At 39.4% G+C, this 15,610-nt stretch overlaps 2 protein-coding genes across 9 annotated transcripts in view; one reads left to right on the forward strand and one right to left on the reverse strand.

Annotated features, from left to right (window-relative positions):
* Window positions 1-8,933, reverse strand: part of vti1a (vesicle transport through interaction with t-SNAREs 1A) — a 79,670-nt gene extending 70,737 nt beyond the window's left edge. For all 4 annotated transcript variants that reach the window (XM_080488305.1, XM_080488303.1, XM_080488304.1 and 1 more), the window contains exons 1-3: window positions 8,738-8,933; window positions 1,130-1,188; window positions 143-253 (exon numbers count right to left, since the gene is read on the reverse strand). In XM_080488305.1, the coding sequence (XP_080344431.1) occupies window positions 143-253; window positions 1,130-1,188; window positions 8,738-8,831 (264 nt within the window). In that variant the 5' untranslated portion in view covers window positions 8,832-8,933. The remainder of the gene's footprint in view (window positions 1-142; window positions 254-1,129; window positions 1,189-8,737) is intronic.
* A 54-nt stretch (window positions 8,934-8,987) lies between these two features.
* Window positions 8,988-14,952, forward strand: zdhhc6 (zDHHC palmitoyltransferase 6). 5 transcript variants are annotated; one of them, XM_080488252.1, is made up of 11 exons: window positions 8,988-9,197; window positions 10,848-11,395; window positions 11,530-11,621; window positions 11,858-12,017; window positions 12,097-12,255; window positions 12,568-12,621; window positions 12,821-12,988; window positions 13,183-13,224; window positions 13,910-14,058; window positions 14,137-14,183; window positions 14,298-14,952. In XM_080488252.1, exons 2-11 carry the CDS (start codon window positions 11,129-11,131, stop codon window positions 14,396-14,398), a joined length of 1,239 nt encoding a protein of 412 aa, XP_080344378.1. In that variant the 5' UTR covers window positions 8,988-9,197; window positions 10,848-11,128; the 3' UTR covers window positions 14,399-14,952. The 5 variants fall into 5 exon arrangements, with proteins under 5 accessions (XP_080344378.1, XP_080344377.1, XP_080344379.1 ...); XM_080488251.1 differs by having other exon boundaries at window positions 9,095-9,197; window positions 13,913-14,058; XM_080488253.1 differs by having other exon boundaries at window positions 9,145-9,264.
* Window positions 14,953-15,610: the final 658 nt, after the last annotated feature.

Below are 15,610 nucleotides of genomic sequence, written 5' to 3' on the forward strand. Positions count from 1 at the left end.
TTGACATTTTGCATGTTTATAGCTGTATTCTTGGAGTTGTTCTTCATCATATCACACTCTGGCGTGTTGATGCATAAGACAAATAGCTGTATTAGATCAATAACATTTCACTGAAGCTTTTATGACACATTTGATTACTTACAAAGTCTTTCTCGAGCTTCTCCATCTCCTGCTTGTAACTCTTCAGTCGGCTGTTGTACATGGCTCGGCTCTGGATGGGGATCTCTCGCACCTCCAGGTCCATCTGCTCCAGCTAAAACCAGCAATCAGCTCAAGTCATTCAATAACATTGATTTCAAATATGAGCACAGTGAGCATAAAGATAACATATTATAATGGCGAAATTTACTGCATATTTCATGAAAGAACAAAAATCCATCATTTTGTTGAATGTTATTCGGGTGTAAACCACAAAAAAGTTGCCATCTATGACAAAAAGCTGCCCCTGATACAACTCTGAATACATCAAACTTTAAAAACAAGTAACTTCAGCAGCATTAACTTTATACGTTCCAGTGTTGATTGTAAAAATAAAATCCCTCCTGCTCATGTCACTCAGTGGTGATAAAAGCTGCAACAGAGGGAGGCTGTTCTCCAAATACATACACAATCAAATATGAGGGGCCCCTTCATTGCACTGACATGTCTAGGCCCACCAATGTCACTGCGAATGAAGTAGAAGTACATTTGATGCGCGGGTAGACGGGTCTCTCCGTGGCAGATTTGGAGGGAACTAATCACTGTGGCATAACAAGACAACTGCAACAACAATTTGTCTCTGTCAGGTGACTTGGCTTTTTTTTAACAGCGACATGAAAACTCGCACCTCAAGATAATGGCGTGAAATGTGTCATAGGGGTGTCACTTTAAAGCAGATTACTGGGAAGTAATCATGCGAGTCGGAAGCCTCCTTTGTGTGTGTGTGTGTGTGTGTGTGTGTGTGTGTGTGTGTGTGTGTGTGTGTGTGTGTGTGTGTGTGTGTGTGTGTGTGTGTGTGTGTGTGTCATGTCACCACCAGGATAATACAGGTGCTGTTGTCTGGCGCCAGTGAAAATTGTCCCCTCCCTCTTTCCACAAATTCATTATTTAGGAAATGGGAAGAGGAGAAAATTACTGATCAAAGACGTACCAACTCTCTGACTTCTTCAAGCTGTTTGTCGACATTTAGAACCAGCTGTGTCTTCTCCTCTGAAAGGGAAAAAAAAAACCGGCAACATATTGATCAGCCGACGGAGGAACAGCGCTTCATGACAACAACCTAACTCCCCCGCAACGGGGGAAGAAAGAAAGAAAGAGACTGGGAGAAAACAACACACGAGGACACATTTGAAGATATATTTACACATTCTCTCCACACGACGAGCCAACATTTGATGTCTCTTAGTTATTGGCGTCTATGAGGCCTTTGTTGGGTTGTGTTGAGGAGCAGCGAGACACCTCATGCCAACTCAAAGGGATGGGAGGTGTCAGCTTTGCTCACTTGCCAGAAGAATGAGTCCCACTCAGAATGACTAACACGCTGTTCTACTCCTCACCCCATGACTGCTCTTGCACATTACCCATTGAAACTCATTAGGACTCACGAGTTCCACAGACTCATGAGAAACTGTGGCATATCCAACAGTTATTTAAAGCTGCAGATTTACACTTTCTGTGCATGTCGCCGAATCCTCTTTGGTCTGAACTTAGCTCTGTGCCATGAAAGTGAAATATGGAGGTCTTCTATGGCTGTTTAGTGATCATCACTGCAACTTATCATACGAAGCATAGGTTCATCCACAGCACTAAATGAGTTTATAAATACATCTGCATTTACTCAAAAATGTGTTTTACATTTGGGAAAATACTCTTAAAAAGTCATCATTCAATCAACCAATCACAAGAGATCGTTCTCGTAAGAGTAACGAAGGTAAGACAACAGCTAGTTATTTTATCGCGAGTGAAGAAATAGCATTAGTGTCAAAGTTAAATTTGTACAAACACAGAAAGCTGAAGAAATGCTGCGGCTGAGGAGAAAGGAAAAGCCTCCTGCCATCGTTAGAAAAAGGAGACACCAGGAAAGAAACTATTTCAGAGCGTTTAGTGAAATAAAGCCTAAATTAAAGTCATTTCTTGGAATTATGAATGCAACTAAATTTTAATTTTATAAAAAGTAGCACAGGAAGAGGGACACTGCATTTTGCACCTGGGAGCATATTTACCGAAGGCATGACGCAATATTTATTTCATCAAGTAAAAAATAAAGACAGAGAGCGAAAGAGAGAGACAGAGACAAAGAGAGATTGATTTGGAGTTGTTGATATTCATTACAGTTACTAGTCAAGCTTAGTCAAGATCAAATTGGGCTACGAGGACCCTGAACTACAATGAGTTGGACATCCCTGATATGAGACATACTTTCAACACATCTCAAATGGTATAAATTATGAATCACAGACGCAATTCTTCTTCACCCTGATATATATATCGATATAGATATCGATATATATATATTTAATAGCACTCTAAATAATGTAAAAACAAAGTCAACAAAACTTCAACCTCAACAGAAAATCACAAGGCTATCAGTTGTGGAATTGCAATATTGTGAAAAAGAAAAGAAAGCTAAACCAAGATCTTTATTTCTCAGACACCACAGGCCAGCATTACCTTTTGCCAGTCCTCAAATTCATTTTTAAAACCTGTGTCCAACCTCACAACCTACACAGTAAACAGCCAGAGGCAATTCAGTGAAAGCTGAGATATTGCTTTCTTACTCAAACTCTGGAGGGCTTTGCAATATGTATGGATATTTACCAAGAAACTGCTAGAAGACGAAATGAGGAAATGTGTACACAGAAGTAAAGAAACTAGAAGTTTGAGTTGTTTTCTTTATATATATATCTTGTAATAGTGTAAGACAAGGATTAACTGAATGTTGATCGTGTCAGTTTTTTAATATTCCATGAACTTTGTTTTAGAAAGGGAGTTGTACTAAATACAGTAATTAAATGACTTATAAACGCATTAATTTAATGGAAGAAAACCTATATTCTAAAGGTCCGTACTATTTATGAGCATTCCTTTATCTGAGCTTTCCTGTAGTTGTATGCCACTGAGGATTTGCTTCTTCCAATACCCTCTGTCCAGAAGACTCCGATGGGACGGGACTCCTGCAGGTCTTGTGCAAAGCTCAGGGGAACAAGTGGTTTCACTTTTTCTGCCTTTAGGTGTGGGTGGCGAAATACAAAACCTGCGGGTCCCAGACTCACACCAAGGAAAGAAACCATCAACAGAGACGTTGATAGAAAAGAAAAAAAGAAGAACGCTTGTTGGTACCTTTCTCAAATCTTTCCAGGATGTCACCAATGACATAGAGACCAACACCTACTTCTGCTACTTCTTTAGAAGAAGCTATGCTGTCATCTCTTCTTTCTTTTTTGCAATATTACCTTCAGGATTAAAGTATTTAACCAATATGTGTAAACACCCAAGCCAAATTGTACTTGTGAAATGCTTTATGGTGAAATGGAATAAGAAAGATAATGACTGAGGACCTAAGCAGCCTACCATAATTACCATGTTGCATCTCCTCTGCTTGGGCTGTGGTTGGACTCGCAGTCACATTCAGTACGAGTGAGTTTGGCCTTTCTTATCCTCGAAGCCACAAGAGATCCTTCATTCCTGCAATAATCTACAACTCCTCACTGTAGTTAGTGTTTAGTGTGTCTTGGGCAATTTCATCCTTTCTGTACCTATATCAATCACTATTATTATCCTGTCTTTTTTGATACTGAGCTTTCTTTTCTATTTAGTCTATGCGGAGCAATGCTTAAAGGAATTCTCCTCTGGGATTAATAATGTATTTCTATTCTATTCCATGAAGGTTGTTATGAAGCTACACTCTCCAATCTCCACCCATGTGTCCCACAGGTTACGAGGGAATAGCAGCTATGGAATTGCAAAGCTGTGATTTTGTCCCTGATTTCCGGGGTGATATGTGGTCACATACTGTCCATCACAGGAAGAGTTTTTTGTGCTTTAAAAAAGCGAAAGAAGCACTTTTGGAGCCAAAAGTTCATTGTATATTCATCGAGCCTTTTATTTGGAAATACTGGAAGGGAATTAATCTTTTGGCGTTGTCTTTTGTTTGAAGATGACCATCAGTGGAAACTTGGAGGCCTCAACACAGCATGCAGTCGTCACCCTGTAGTGGGATTTTTCATAACCAGTGGTGATTGTTCTCACACTCTTGTTGACTTTATGGTCTGGTAGCACATTATGTCTTGTCATTTCCTTTCCAAAAAAAGCATGAAAACAGTGGTAGTAGTTTCTGACACACGGTGGTCTACACTCTGGATGGACCGGTGGTTGCACTGCATGAAGCGATGGTACCAAGAAAGCTGACCAGCAAAGTCATTAATTTTCCTTTTTACTTGAATATAACCCGTACATTGACATGTAACCAGACCAATAAAGCTCTGCCAATGGATCACTGTTCAAGAACCCATCCGTGAACTGATTTCTCCACCTAAAGCCATTGTCCTCTCATCCCACCATCAGCTTGTTTGTTTTGTTTTTTCATCTTGGTAACAGTGGGGGGGGGGGGGGGGGGGGGGGGGGGTTCAGTTCCTCACAAATTTCTCAGACACTGTTATTAATTACACATTTACATATTTATTTCTTTCTAAACAAAATGTAAAAACCAATAGTCCTTATACATTTTCACATGTATTTTAGAAGGCATGTACCTGTGGTAGATAATGAATGCAGTTAATGTTTTGGCAAACGCACGTTTATAACAGCAGTGAATTGTAATTAATATAGTAAATTATTTATTCTCTAGATCTATTATTTTCATACCTGAACTATAATTTCATAACAATTGACAATCTACAATTTTATTTTGACCTGTTAGGCTACAGTGCTTTATATATATATTTTTTTATTCCTGATTAATTTTAGTACTTGCAATATTGTCACTTATGTACTATTTGAATAATGAAAACTGGCAACTCATTTATGATGTGAGGGTCTTTGCATAGAATATATTGTGATTGGCTGTAATGTGGTGGCTGTAATGTGGGTAAGCGCACACACCAGTGTAGCAGGACAGAGCAGGTATGGCGCAAACACGCTATACAAGTGAAATTAATATACCATTTCTCTATGCATCCTCATCCTCACTCATGTACTCCGTCATAAATAAATAAGAATTAAACATGGTAACAAAGTGAGTTTAAAACAACGACAACATGAAATCAAATCACATAAATAAAGACAAACATGCCAGAAATCGAGAATGAAGTCGTACTATGAAAGTGAGTTTTAGGAAGAGATTTAAAAAGATGAAACTGACATCCTCGATCAACATTCATGACAAGTCGGGATTCTAGCACCGCTGAAGGAAAATTCCCAGAGAAACTGAAGCAGCTCATAAGGCGCGCTATTAAATCATCTTAAATAAACCAATTGATTATTTCTTTTCGACTGCTCACATTCATTCCTAACCTTTTCAACGCAAACCTCCATGTCTCCAGGTTCTTCTCAGCCTGCACCCTACTCACATCGCACAGATCAGTGTGGCTTTTATAAGCAGCATAACAGAACATTAACATATATAAGTGGGGGGGGGGGGATACAACAAAGCCATTGACAAACACTCTAGTCTGGAGTCATACATGTAAATACGGTCTGTCAAACCATTGAAGCCACTTCTTGATGAAAAATGAGCAGGAAAGACCTAAAGTCAATAAGCAAATAAGAAAATAGTGTGTCAGATGGAAACTAAAACTTAGCTGGAAGCTATTGGTGGCTTGCAAACAGAGCTACAGCTACTTATGGTGATAATGCCAGTCCTAGCTTTGTACATATTCATATGGGTTTACTCTGACACAGTCAACAGATGGCGAGGGGACGCAATGTGAAATGACTCTGCGGAATGGGCTGCCATGAAGCTTGAAAAGATTCCAATTGTAAACCAGAAACAGTCGGGCGAGAGTTTGTGAGAAGCAGTGGCCTTTGAAAAACCACCGAGCAAGTGTGAGCCTGGAGACAGAGGTAAATGTTCCAAGTAAGGAACTGGAAACCATTTTTAGCAGTAAAAACTATGAAATAAAACTACTTATGGACACTGTGAGATGCATCCAACAACACAACCATGACCAGTAGTAGTTCTGCAATGGATATACCAAACACTTTTTTCTTTTTAGTTTCTTCGTATAGTTTGGTTGAGCTGAACTTTTAAAACTCATTGGAAATACTTCCCAGACCACTTATTTCTGTTAGATCATTATTTACTTAATGCTTATTTTGCCTAAGTCAACATTGATGAGCATTTACAATGAGAGCAAACACACCAGGGTGCACAATGAGTGCCGTGTGATCATGTCTGCTTTTATAAACTCATAGATATGGCAGAGAACATGAAGAAAAGAGACATTTTAAACGTTAAGACAAACATATCAGTCTAACAGAAAACTATATTCAAATAGTGTGTGTAGCTTTACACTAAAGGATTAATTAAACTATGCACAAAGCCTAATTATTTCCTTTATTTGGTGCCAAATTTGTAAGGAACATGCATTGGCGGAATGAGCAGCAGAGCTGAGTATGCGAGTATATGATATCTAATTAGTCCAGATGTAACGAAGAGAGGCTAAACAAAATGGGAGTAGCACTCAGCCCTGAAGTGTTGATGGGCCGCAACACACATAGGTCGATGTGGTTTCCAGTTTCTGCTAAATTCATAATTTTCTCCAATTCTAACAGTTATGGCATTTGTTTAGTATTTGGATATAGAATACTGTGCTAAGACTTAATGTAGAATTATGTTATTTATCCGGTGGTACCAACAAGAAGGCAACCGATAGGCTTCAAATATGTCCTGCAGCAGAGAGAAACAAAATCTACAATCAATCAGCGGGTGTTTACTAAATACTACCTTCACTGTGAGGAAAATAAGAGTACTAGAAGTGATGGTGGGGCACCTACAAAGCTCCCATCTTAACAAAATCATGTCTGTATGGGTTCCGATAAAGAGACAGAACGATCACAATCTTCAAAATCTGAGTTGAAGTGTGCTGAGAAGAGAACTGATGCTGCTGAAAGCAAACAGTGATCACAGCAAATATTAAACATGAATGTCTAACATGTTGGTTTGGTTCTTATTATCAAGTGACAAATGGTTAAATGACTGAGTGTATGAACACACTATTTTTATTTACTGCACTGACTGCCCTCCATGTATCTTCAACAAAACAACAAATAGACCTGTGAAAAATTCTGAATTCCATTTACTTTTCCCACTGTTCAACAGCGTACTTACTAAAATTTGCAGGTCCACAAAACAGAACCTACACTAACCGAAAAAAAGATCCCGACCTTGTGTCTAAACAAACAGATGGAGAGGCTGCTGCAGCTGAGCGGACTGCTCACAACATGCTTTCTATGCACACACAACCTTGTTCTTCTGTGTCATATGATCATGAATCAAAGCAGGAATAGGCAAACATTATGGTGTTCTGACAAGTGCCCTGTCGTCGAGTTTCCCCTGTCTGTCTTATAAGTGAAAAACGAGTAAAAGAAATTTGGAATTTTATGATATGAAATATTTAATCAAACAAAACATACACGAATACAAAAAAAAAAAGATTGATGTATTTGTATTTCACGACACTATTTCTACCATCCATTTGAGAGAAAACAGCTACAATAACGCATACAGTCAGGAACTGGTACCTTACCTATGATAACTACTTGAATCACCAGTAAATAAAAGTCCACCCTAAACAGTCTACCAGTCCATTACAGCGCCAAGACAAACACAGATGGACAATAACACATACAGCCACCGATTGACCTAACAAGCATGTATTTGGACTGTTGGTGGAAGCCACAGTCCTCAGTGGAAAAACCCATACAGACACATAACAAGCTCGGGGCCAGACTTGAACCTGGACCTTGATGCTGCGAGGTCACAGTATTAACCATTACAACAATATTCAAAGGTTCCTATGCTATAGTTTATCATTAAGATCAGACATGCAGTATCTCAAAATATGATATTATCTACTGAGATGTACCTGTTTGAAACCTCATGAGGACTGGGCACTCTGAGGAAGGTTGACATTTTAATAAATAAATCAGCTATTTTATAGTTTAAGCATCCTGGATGGAGATCAGTTTGTCTTTAGTGGGTTCACACTCAAGCTTCACACCTGTCGGATTCCTTATGAGACATGAAACCTACAACTCCATTGTATACGAACAAAGTCAATGAAGTCACAAACAGATTCTCAGAGACTTTCAGAGATATTCCATCATAATTATTTACGAAAATAACTTTGCCACAAATGCGTTTTTATGGAAATGTCAATGACACCACGAATAGCATTCATGTAATTCATTGACTTTGATTAAAGATGCCGTCCTCCTTCGCAAACTAAATACAGCATCGTTTCTCTTTTTATCGTGATGAATCGAGACAATATCCTGACATTGTGTGTTTAAACTATCAATGTAATAGGACATTAACTTACACACTCCCACACAAGCCAAGTATTGAACACATCTAAGGCTAATAAGCACGTAGGAAACATATATTGTGATGTTGATAGAATGGTTCATTACTGGATTTGACAACGCGGTTACTATATGTCCCATTTGAAGAGATGACATAAGTAGTATGCTACTATTAGCTGAGCTAAGTCTGCTAGCAGCTCAGCGAGTCCGGCTAACATATATATAACTGACTCACCTCCGCCTAGTTTGGGAATTCTGCCAATTTTGTTAGTTACATCTGCTGTAATGGTCCCAAAGTCCTGCTCGTAGGATTCAAAGTCTGAAGACATCGTGGCGTTTGACTTTAAAAGAGATTATTTGCTCTCCGGTTGACAGCTCGCTCAGAATAATAACAACAAGCCTCGAATGGAGCTTCTTCCTTGAGTCCCAGTAAAAAGTGCACGACGAGAAAATGGGATCTTGTTTTTAATTTCCCCCGACGATGGCGGGAGATCAAAAAAGGGATACTAATAAAAAATTGGAGGGAATTCTGTACAGTGAAAAAAGTGGAGTAATTTCTGCGGTGGCTGGATAATAAATCGTCGTGTCTAAAATGTGTCCACAAGTGGTTGGGGGGGACGTTTGCTGAGACACCGTGAGAAAGGTTCCTCTTTGAACACTGTGAGATTTCAAGAAAAAGCCAAGGAGGTGGCGAGGTTGGTAATTTAAAGTGACAGCTTTTCTCTCTCTTCATAAAACCTGTTCAAGCACATATGCGAGAAAGTAAGAGGGATATCTTTACATTGGTGTTTTCTCCGGGCGTTTTGTCGCAGCAGTACAGATCGCGATGTTAGTGTTATTTTTTACTGGCGACCAAGCTAGCTACCTGACGTTATTCCGCTAACTGTTGTGCTAATATACTAAACATTTATTTTCAGACGAATGTTTACGACAGCCGCCCCGCTTGCTTTTTTTGTTTGTTTGTTTAATTAAAGCGTAATCATCTGTATGAAACGAGAGTGCAAAGGGCCGTTAAACTACATGTGTTGTGTTTTTTTACCTGTAGTAAATTAGCTAGCTCGGTAAGCTAATTAGTTGCTGAGGAAACTCCGTGTATTTACATCTATTGTTTATCCTGTAAACCTATGTTTTGAACCAAATCTAAGCTTCTTAGATCATTTGGAAATGTTTCAGAGCATTAATGCAACATGCTTGGGGCTAGATTCCCCAAAAAATTATAATAATCGTCTGTTGCAATGAAAATAAAAGTGGAACTGTTGAGCTCACGTTGTAGAACTTCAGTCAAATGAATGAAAGTAGAAGTCACAACCACGAAGCATCCCAATGTATGAAACTACAGAAAAGATTCGACCCTCGTGTGAAAACCGTCTCAATAAAAACTCAACAAGTAGGATTGGCGCGTGCAGTATTGCTGCCTACATTAATCTTAGACGTGTTTGAATGTCGGTATGAATGAATTGTGGCCAGATTTACCAGAAATGTGCTTCCCAGATGACTGACAGGCCAACAAAAGAACAAGAAAATGACTCATCATAGTAGTAATGTTACTAATAATGTAAATGTCAATCAGATGGGGCCCCAGTAAACAAAATATGCATTCTCAGAGATAAGTCAAAAATAAGGAATTTGGATAAAATGAATACGTTTTTCAAAATTTGAATAAAATTTTCACACTAGGGTAAAAACAGCATCCCAGTATGTATGTTCAATCTGCCTCCACTTCATCTAGGAAAGTGAGAAATTGTTCTTCTCACATTATATATAATTAAATTTTTTTATCAAACCAGTTGAAATTTGAGTCCTTCCAATCTGGTGACTGACAACATTTCTACTATTTTATTTTTGACGAGCCAGACTTAAAGAAGATTTCAATTCATTCAGAAAGAGTCTCTTAGCGATTATCATGCCGTATGATCTTTCTATAGGTTTTGAGGAAACCATGAGTTAACTAGGAGCAGCCACATATTACAAGCTCAGCACCTCAAAAGGTGTCTTATTGGCCTTGGAATGTAAGGGGCTAAAGCAGAAGGCACTCTGACACTTTGCATTAAGATGGCAGCAGTTACAATTGGACTGCACTGAAGGAGCAACAACATTAGCAATCAGTTATTACAGAATCAAACCTCACCCGTGTGAAGACATCCTGAGACTAATTTTGGTCCAAATTTGAATCTCAGGGCTCTTAGGTTATCTCAACATGTCAGCGTATAATGTCACCATGCAAGTGTATAATTACAGTCTGTTGGAACTCACACCTCGTGATTTTATAACTTGTGTAATGTAATGTGTCAAAACTGGATATCTTTTTAAATAAGGATCTATCTATGTCTCATTCTGTCATCCAGATGGGGAGTTTAAAAGTGTCACGTGGATAGTGTGCTTCAGAAGTTGGCATGAGAGGATGCTGCTCTTTGTTGGGTCGAGGAACGATGGCACACAGAAATCCCCGATGATTCCAGACCAGGCCGGCTGCCGGGTACTCAGAAGACGGGAAAAACAAACATGTGCCTCTGCACTGGAGACTTTGTGAGATAGCAGAGGATAAAATTAACAAGCTCGGTCGTGACATTTCAGGGACTCAGTCACCAAAATATTATTACCAATCTTGCCAGTTAAAAAAAAAAAAATGAAATTCTTGTCAACCTTTGTGACATTTGAGAACTTCCATGAGGTTCGGAGATTGTGCCACTGGGGTCCGATCATAGCACTGTCTGTCATTGCTATTTGCTCCACCATGGCCATTCTGGACTCCATCATCTGGTACTGGCCGCTGGACACGACAGGAGGCAGCATTAACTTCCTAATGCTCATCAACTGGACTGTCCTCATCCTCTACAACTATTTCAATGCCATGTTTGTTGGGCCTGGATACATTCCTCTTGGCTGGAAACCAGTAAGAATATTAAGTGGTGTATTAATGGTGTTTCAAAATGTTGTGTGCAAGTCTGCTGAAGATTTCCAAAGACAAGATGAATTTATGATAAATCTACATCGGGCATTTGACTCATTTTCTTAATTCTGAAACAGGAGAATCAACTAGAAACCCAATATCTCCAGTTCTGCAGAGTGTGCCAAGGCTTCAAGGGCCCCAGATCTCACCACTGCCGGAAGTGTAACAGGTAATCAGAATGTTTTATCAAAATACAAGGGCACAGTTTATCTCACCTGTGGTAGACAAACTTAAAACCCCAATAAATTAAAGGTACGTTTGGATTGGAAAAATCCCCTTGTACCACGACTTCTCTGGTCTAGTAAACACCCGTGGTCCCTTTTTATTTTGTCCTCATGATAGCCTTTGTTCAGCCAAATTTACGACCATGTAATGACCCAGTGAATTCTCCTTTTGTGTCTTCAGGTGCGTGATGAAGATGGACCACCATTGCCCTTGGATAAACAACTGCTGCGGCCACTCGAACCACGCCTACTTCACCAGCTTCCTCCTGCTGGCCCCTCTGGGCTGCTCGCACGCTGCCATCATCTTCATAATGACCATGTACACACAGCTGTACGAGAGGGTGTGTACTCGCCTGCTCGCCGTGCCAGACCTGAGACGGCCTATTATTTCACCCAGCCTGTTCCCTTCCCCCGCTGCAGATATCGTTTGGCTGGAGTACTGTGAAGATTGACATGAGTGCTGTGCGCCAGTTCCAGCCCCTCATGCCCTTCAGTGTTCCCGCTTTTGCTGCCACGCTCTTTGCCTTAGGCTTGGCACTAGGCACCACTATTGCAGTCGGTATGCTTTTCGTCATTCAGGTGAGTTTTTCTCACACTTTTAGCCTGTGGGGTTTGTAATATGAACTGTGGGAAAGTGACAGTTGATATGCTCATTTCAGCCATTCCAGGCAGGAATAACAGAAGATGTGTTGGATATAAAAATGCTTTTCTCGGTGCAACAAACACATGATGTTGCCATAATCTACTGCCATTCAGCATTTAATGCAACCGAAGCATTTAAAGATGGAACCATTGCAAAAAAAACTGGTGTTTAATGTTTTTATTACTATTTATGAAAGAAAATATTGGTATGATAGCTGAGTTGCTAATAAAAAAACAAATTCCTTCCAGATGAAAGTCATCCTTCGAAATAAAACTTCGATCGAGTCCTGGATCGAGGAAAAGGTCTGACTTTCTCTTATATTCCTGCTGAAACCTTGTTGTGATGTGATGTGACTTTAATTGAAGAAACACGATTCCAGGATATAAAAGTGACACTTTCTTCTCGCAGTTGTAGAAAAGAAAAAAAAGCTTATGATTAAAATGCTTTTGATCCTCTGGTATTGTAATCTTACGGTACCGACTCCCTTGTCTTGAACGCCAGGCCAAAGACAGAATACAGCATTACCAAACAGGGGAGGAGTTCATCTTTCCTTATGACCTCGGCACCCGCTGGCGGAATTTCAAGCAAGTCTTCACGTGGTCAGGGACACCCAAGGGTGACGGCATGGAATGGCCTGTCCATCCGAAGTGTCACCAGCACACCTTAACTGTAGGTTCAGTCTGTTTTGGTTTTTGTTTATCCTGCTGTTGTTAAAAGCATGTTTTATTTCCCCTCGAATCACGTTTGGTTTTAAAAGAGTCCGTTGTCTTTTCTGTAATCCAGTAAGTTTATATGTTAAACAATGAGATAACGGTGATATAGACAACTTAAATTGTTCATTGTGTTGTTTTCTTTTCGATCAGATTGAGCAGCTGAAACAGAAAGCTGATAAGCGAGTGAGGAGTGTAAGTACCTGCCAAATACTTCGCTCCATCTTTGGTACGATTTTATCCAACAAAGGGTCTCAGTTTGCTGAAGCTGATCCAAACTGACTGACTGAGTGAATGCAGCCGCACCTGCCGCAAATTCTAGAGTCGGCAGCAATTAACCTCAAATGCTTGAGGGATACGTTGAACTGTGGGAGGAGATCTCAGTACTCACAAAAAAGAAATCCATGCACGCAAATAGAAACACATCCAGCTTATACAAAAAGGCCCCTGAAGGACAGAATTGAACCAGGAACTTTCTCATTGTGCCGTGACGGTGCTAACCACCACATTGTGTTCTTGCTCTGATTAGTTTATTCCAACTCACTATGTTTATGTGTCAAAATGGACCAACAAAACTTAATGATCAAAACGTTATAGACATGCAATGATATTTGTATACATTAAAAACAGAATCCAGAATTACTTTTTTTTCGATGAGAGAAAACCGACCTCATCCAAGTATTTTCATGTCTGGAACTATTTTTGTTAATCATTCCGTCTTTCTTTCTTTTGGGAAATTGAAACACCTGATATTTTAAGAAGTCCAAAATAGAGATGCCTTTAGGATATTTTTCACAAACAGTTTATTAAAGGCTGCAGTGTGATATCAGAGAACGAGTAAAGCAGTAGAATAACCAGATGTCTTGCCTCCCTTGACCAGCAGGTCCAGTACCGGGCAGTGGAGGATTACAATGGAGCTTGTTGCCCCCTCAACAAGGGCCTCCAAACCTTTTTCAGAACCCCCTGCACCGAGGAGCCCAGGATCCCACTCAGCAAAGGGGAAACCATCCTGGCAACTCGAGGCACCAAGTATGTTTGTTTACTAGGAACCGATTGATGGTCGTGGAAGAGTGAATTCACTCATCCTGTTCCTGTTTCTCCTTTCAGATGGTGGATGTATGGAGACAAAGTTTTGACTGAAGAGAAAATGACAGGTAAGACAACAAGCTCTTGATGTTTTTTTTATTAGTATCATTTACAATGACAAATATGTAAGCATCACCTTTTTTTTGTTGTTTTTGGCTTCTTTTTTATTTTTATTTTTTTAGCTGGAGAGCGCATAAGAGGATGGTTTCCAAGGCGATGCGTGGAGAAGTGCCATTACGATACAGCTGCCAGTGAAAGCACCAGCGATAAGAAAGTAAATTAAAACATGTCAGCAAGCTGTATGTAGAGCAGGGGAGTTCAACTGGACAGATGTGTGTCTGTGTTCAAAACCATACTTTCACTGAAGATGTCATACCTGATGCTGCAGGCTTACAATTAAGGATTTTCTACTTTGATTTTGATTCCTTGCATATTTCTGCATCAACCTGTTTGTTTTTTGTTTTAACTCATACTGAGCACTTTCCTGTCCGATGTCATGAAAAGGACGACATAGTTGACGAGAGAGACTGATCCCCTGTGTTCAGTTTGACTCCTCTGACCAAAATCAAAACACAATTAAAGTCTTAATGTCCAAGAATTGCCACCAGGCTTTTACCGTGACTTCATTAGGAATTTTTACTTGAAACTGTTCTTTATACTTGTGGTTTTGTTTCGTTTTTTGCTATGTATGCAATGCCTCTACCCAGCTAAGTCCCGGGGCTTCACCATGCAACTCTTTCTACAGTATGAAGATAACTCCTAATTTCTTTTATTATTTTTCTAAAAACAACCTGTTGGCTTCAATATGTAAAATAAAAATAAAAAAATCTTGCAAGAGCTTTTTTGACTGTGTTTTACCTGCCACGTGTTCACTCAATTAATATGAGTTCATCAAAAGGCAGGTGATAAATATGCTATGAAAATAAAGGATTCTGAATTTGTTTGAAAAGTACAGTGAAAAACATCAGCATTATTGGGGAAAATGAGCTCTAGAGACAAATGATGACACTGGTACCTCAAGGAGAGATGGGTGTTCTGTGTGTTAAAATGTCTTTTCCAAGCAGGATTCACCATGAACTGAATATATACTGAACAAACCAGCTGGCAATCTGACGAAAGTCGGCATGTTTCTGCTTGAGGAGCTGTGACTGCTGCTCTGGCAGCAACAACATGACTTTCAAAGTAGTCAACATTCACAAAACTACAATCTCAGGGCACTAATCATGCATATTTTGATTTTACACACGGAAAATGTCATAAAATATTTGCTGAACATTTTAAGTTAACATTTTGAGTAAGTTACTGATCTATGTTCATGTAGCACCCAAAACATATTTTATATACCAAGTTATAACACCACATGTTGTACAAATGATTTATCCAACATCCATAAACTTGCATAAATAGACATGATAGTGTAATTAAACTATGGTCATTCCAATCCTTTATACTTTTTAATTGACTGAAAACTATTCCAGTGTTTTTGATGAATTTC

This window comes from Lipophrys pholis, assembly GCF_963383615.2.
Source record: "Lipophrys pholis genome assembly, chromosome: 1".
Classification (NCBI taxonomy): Eukaryota; Metazoa; Chordata; class Actinopteri; order Blenniiformes; family Blenniidae; genus Lipophrys; species Lipophrys pholis.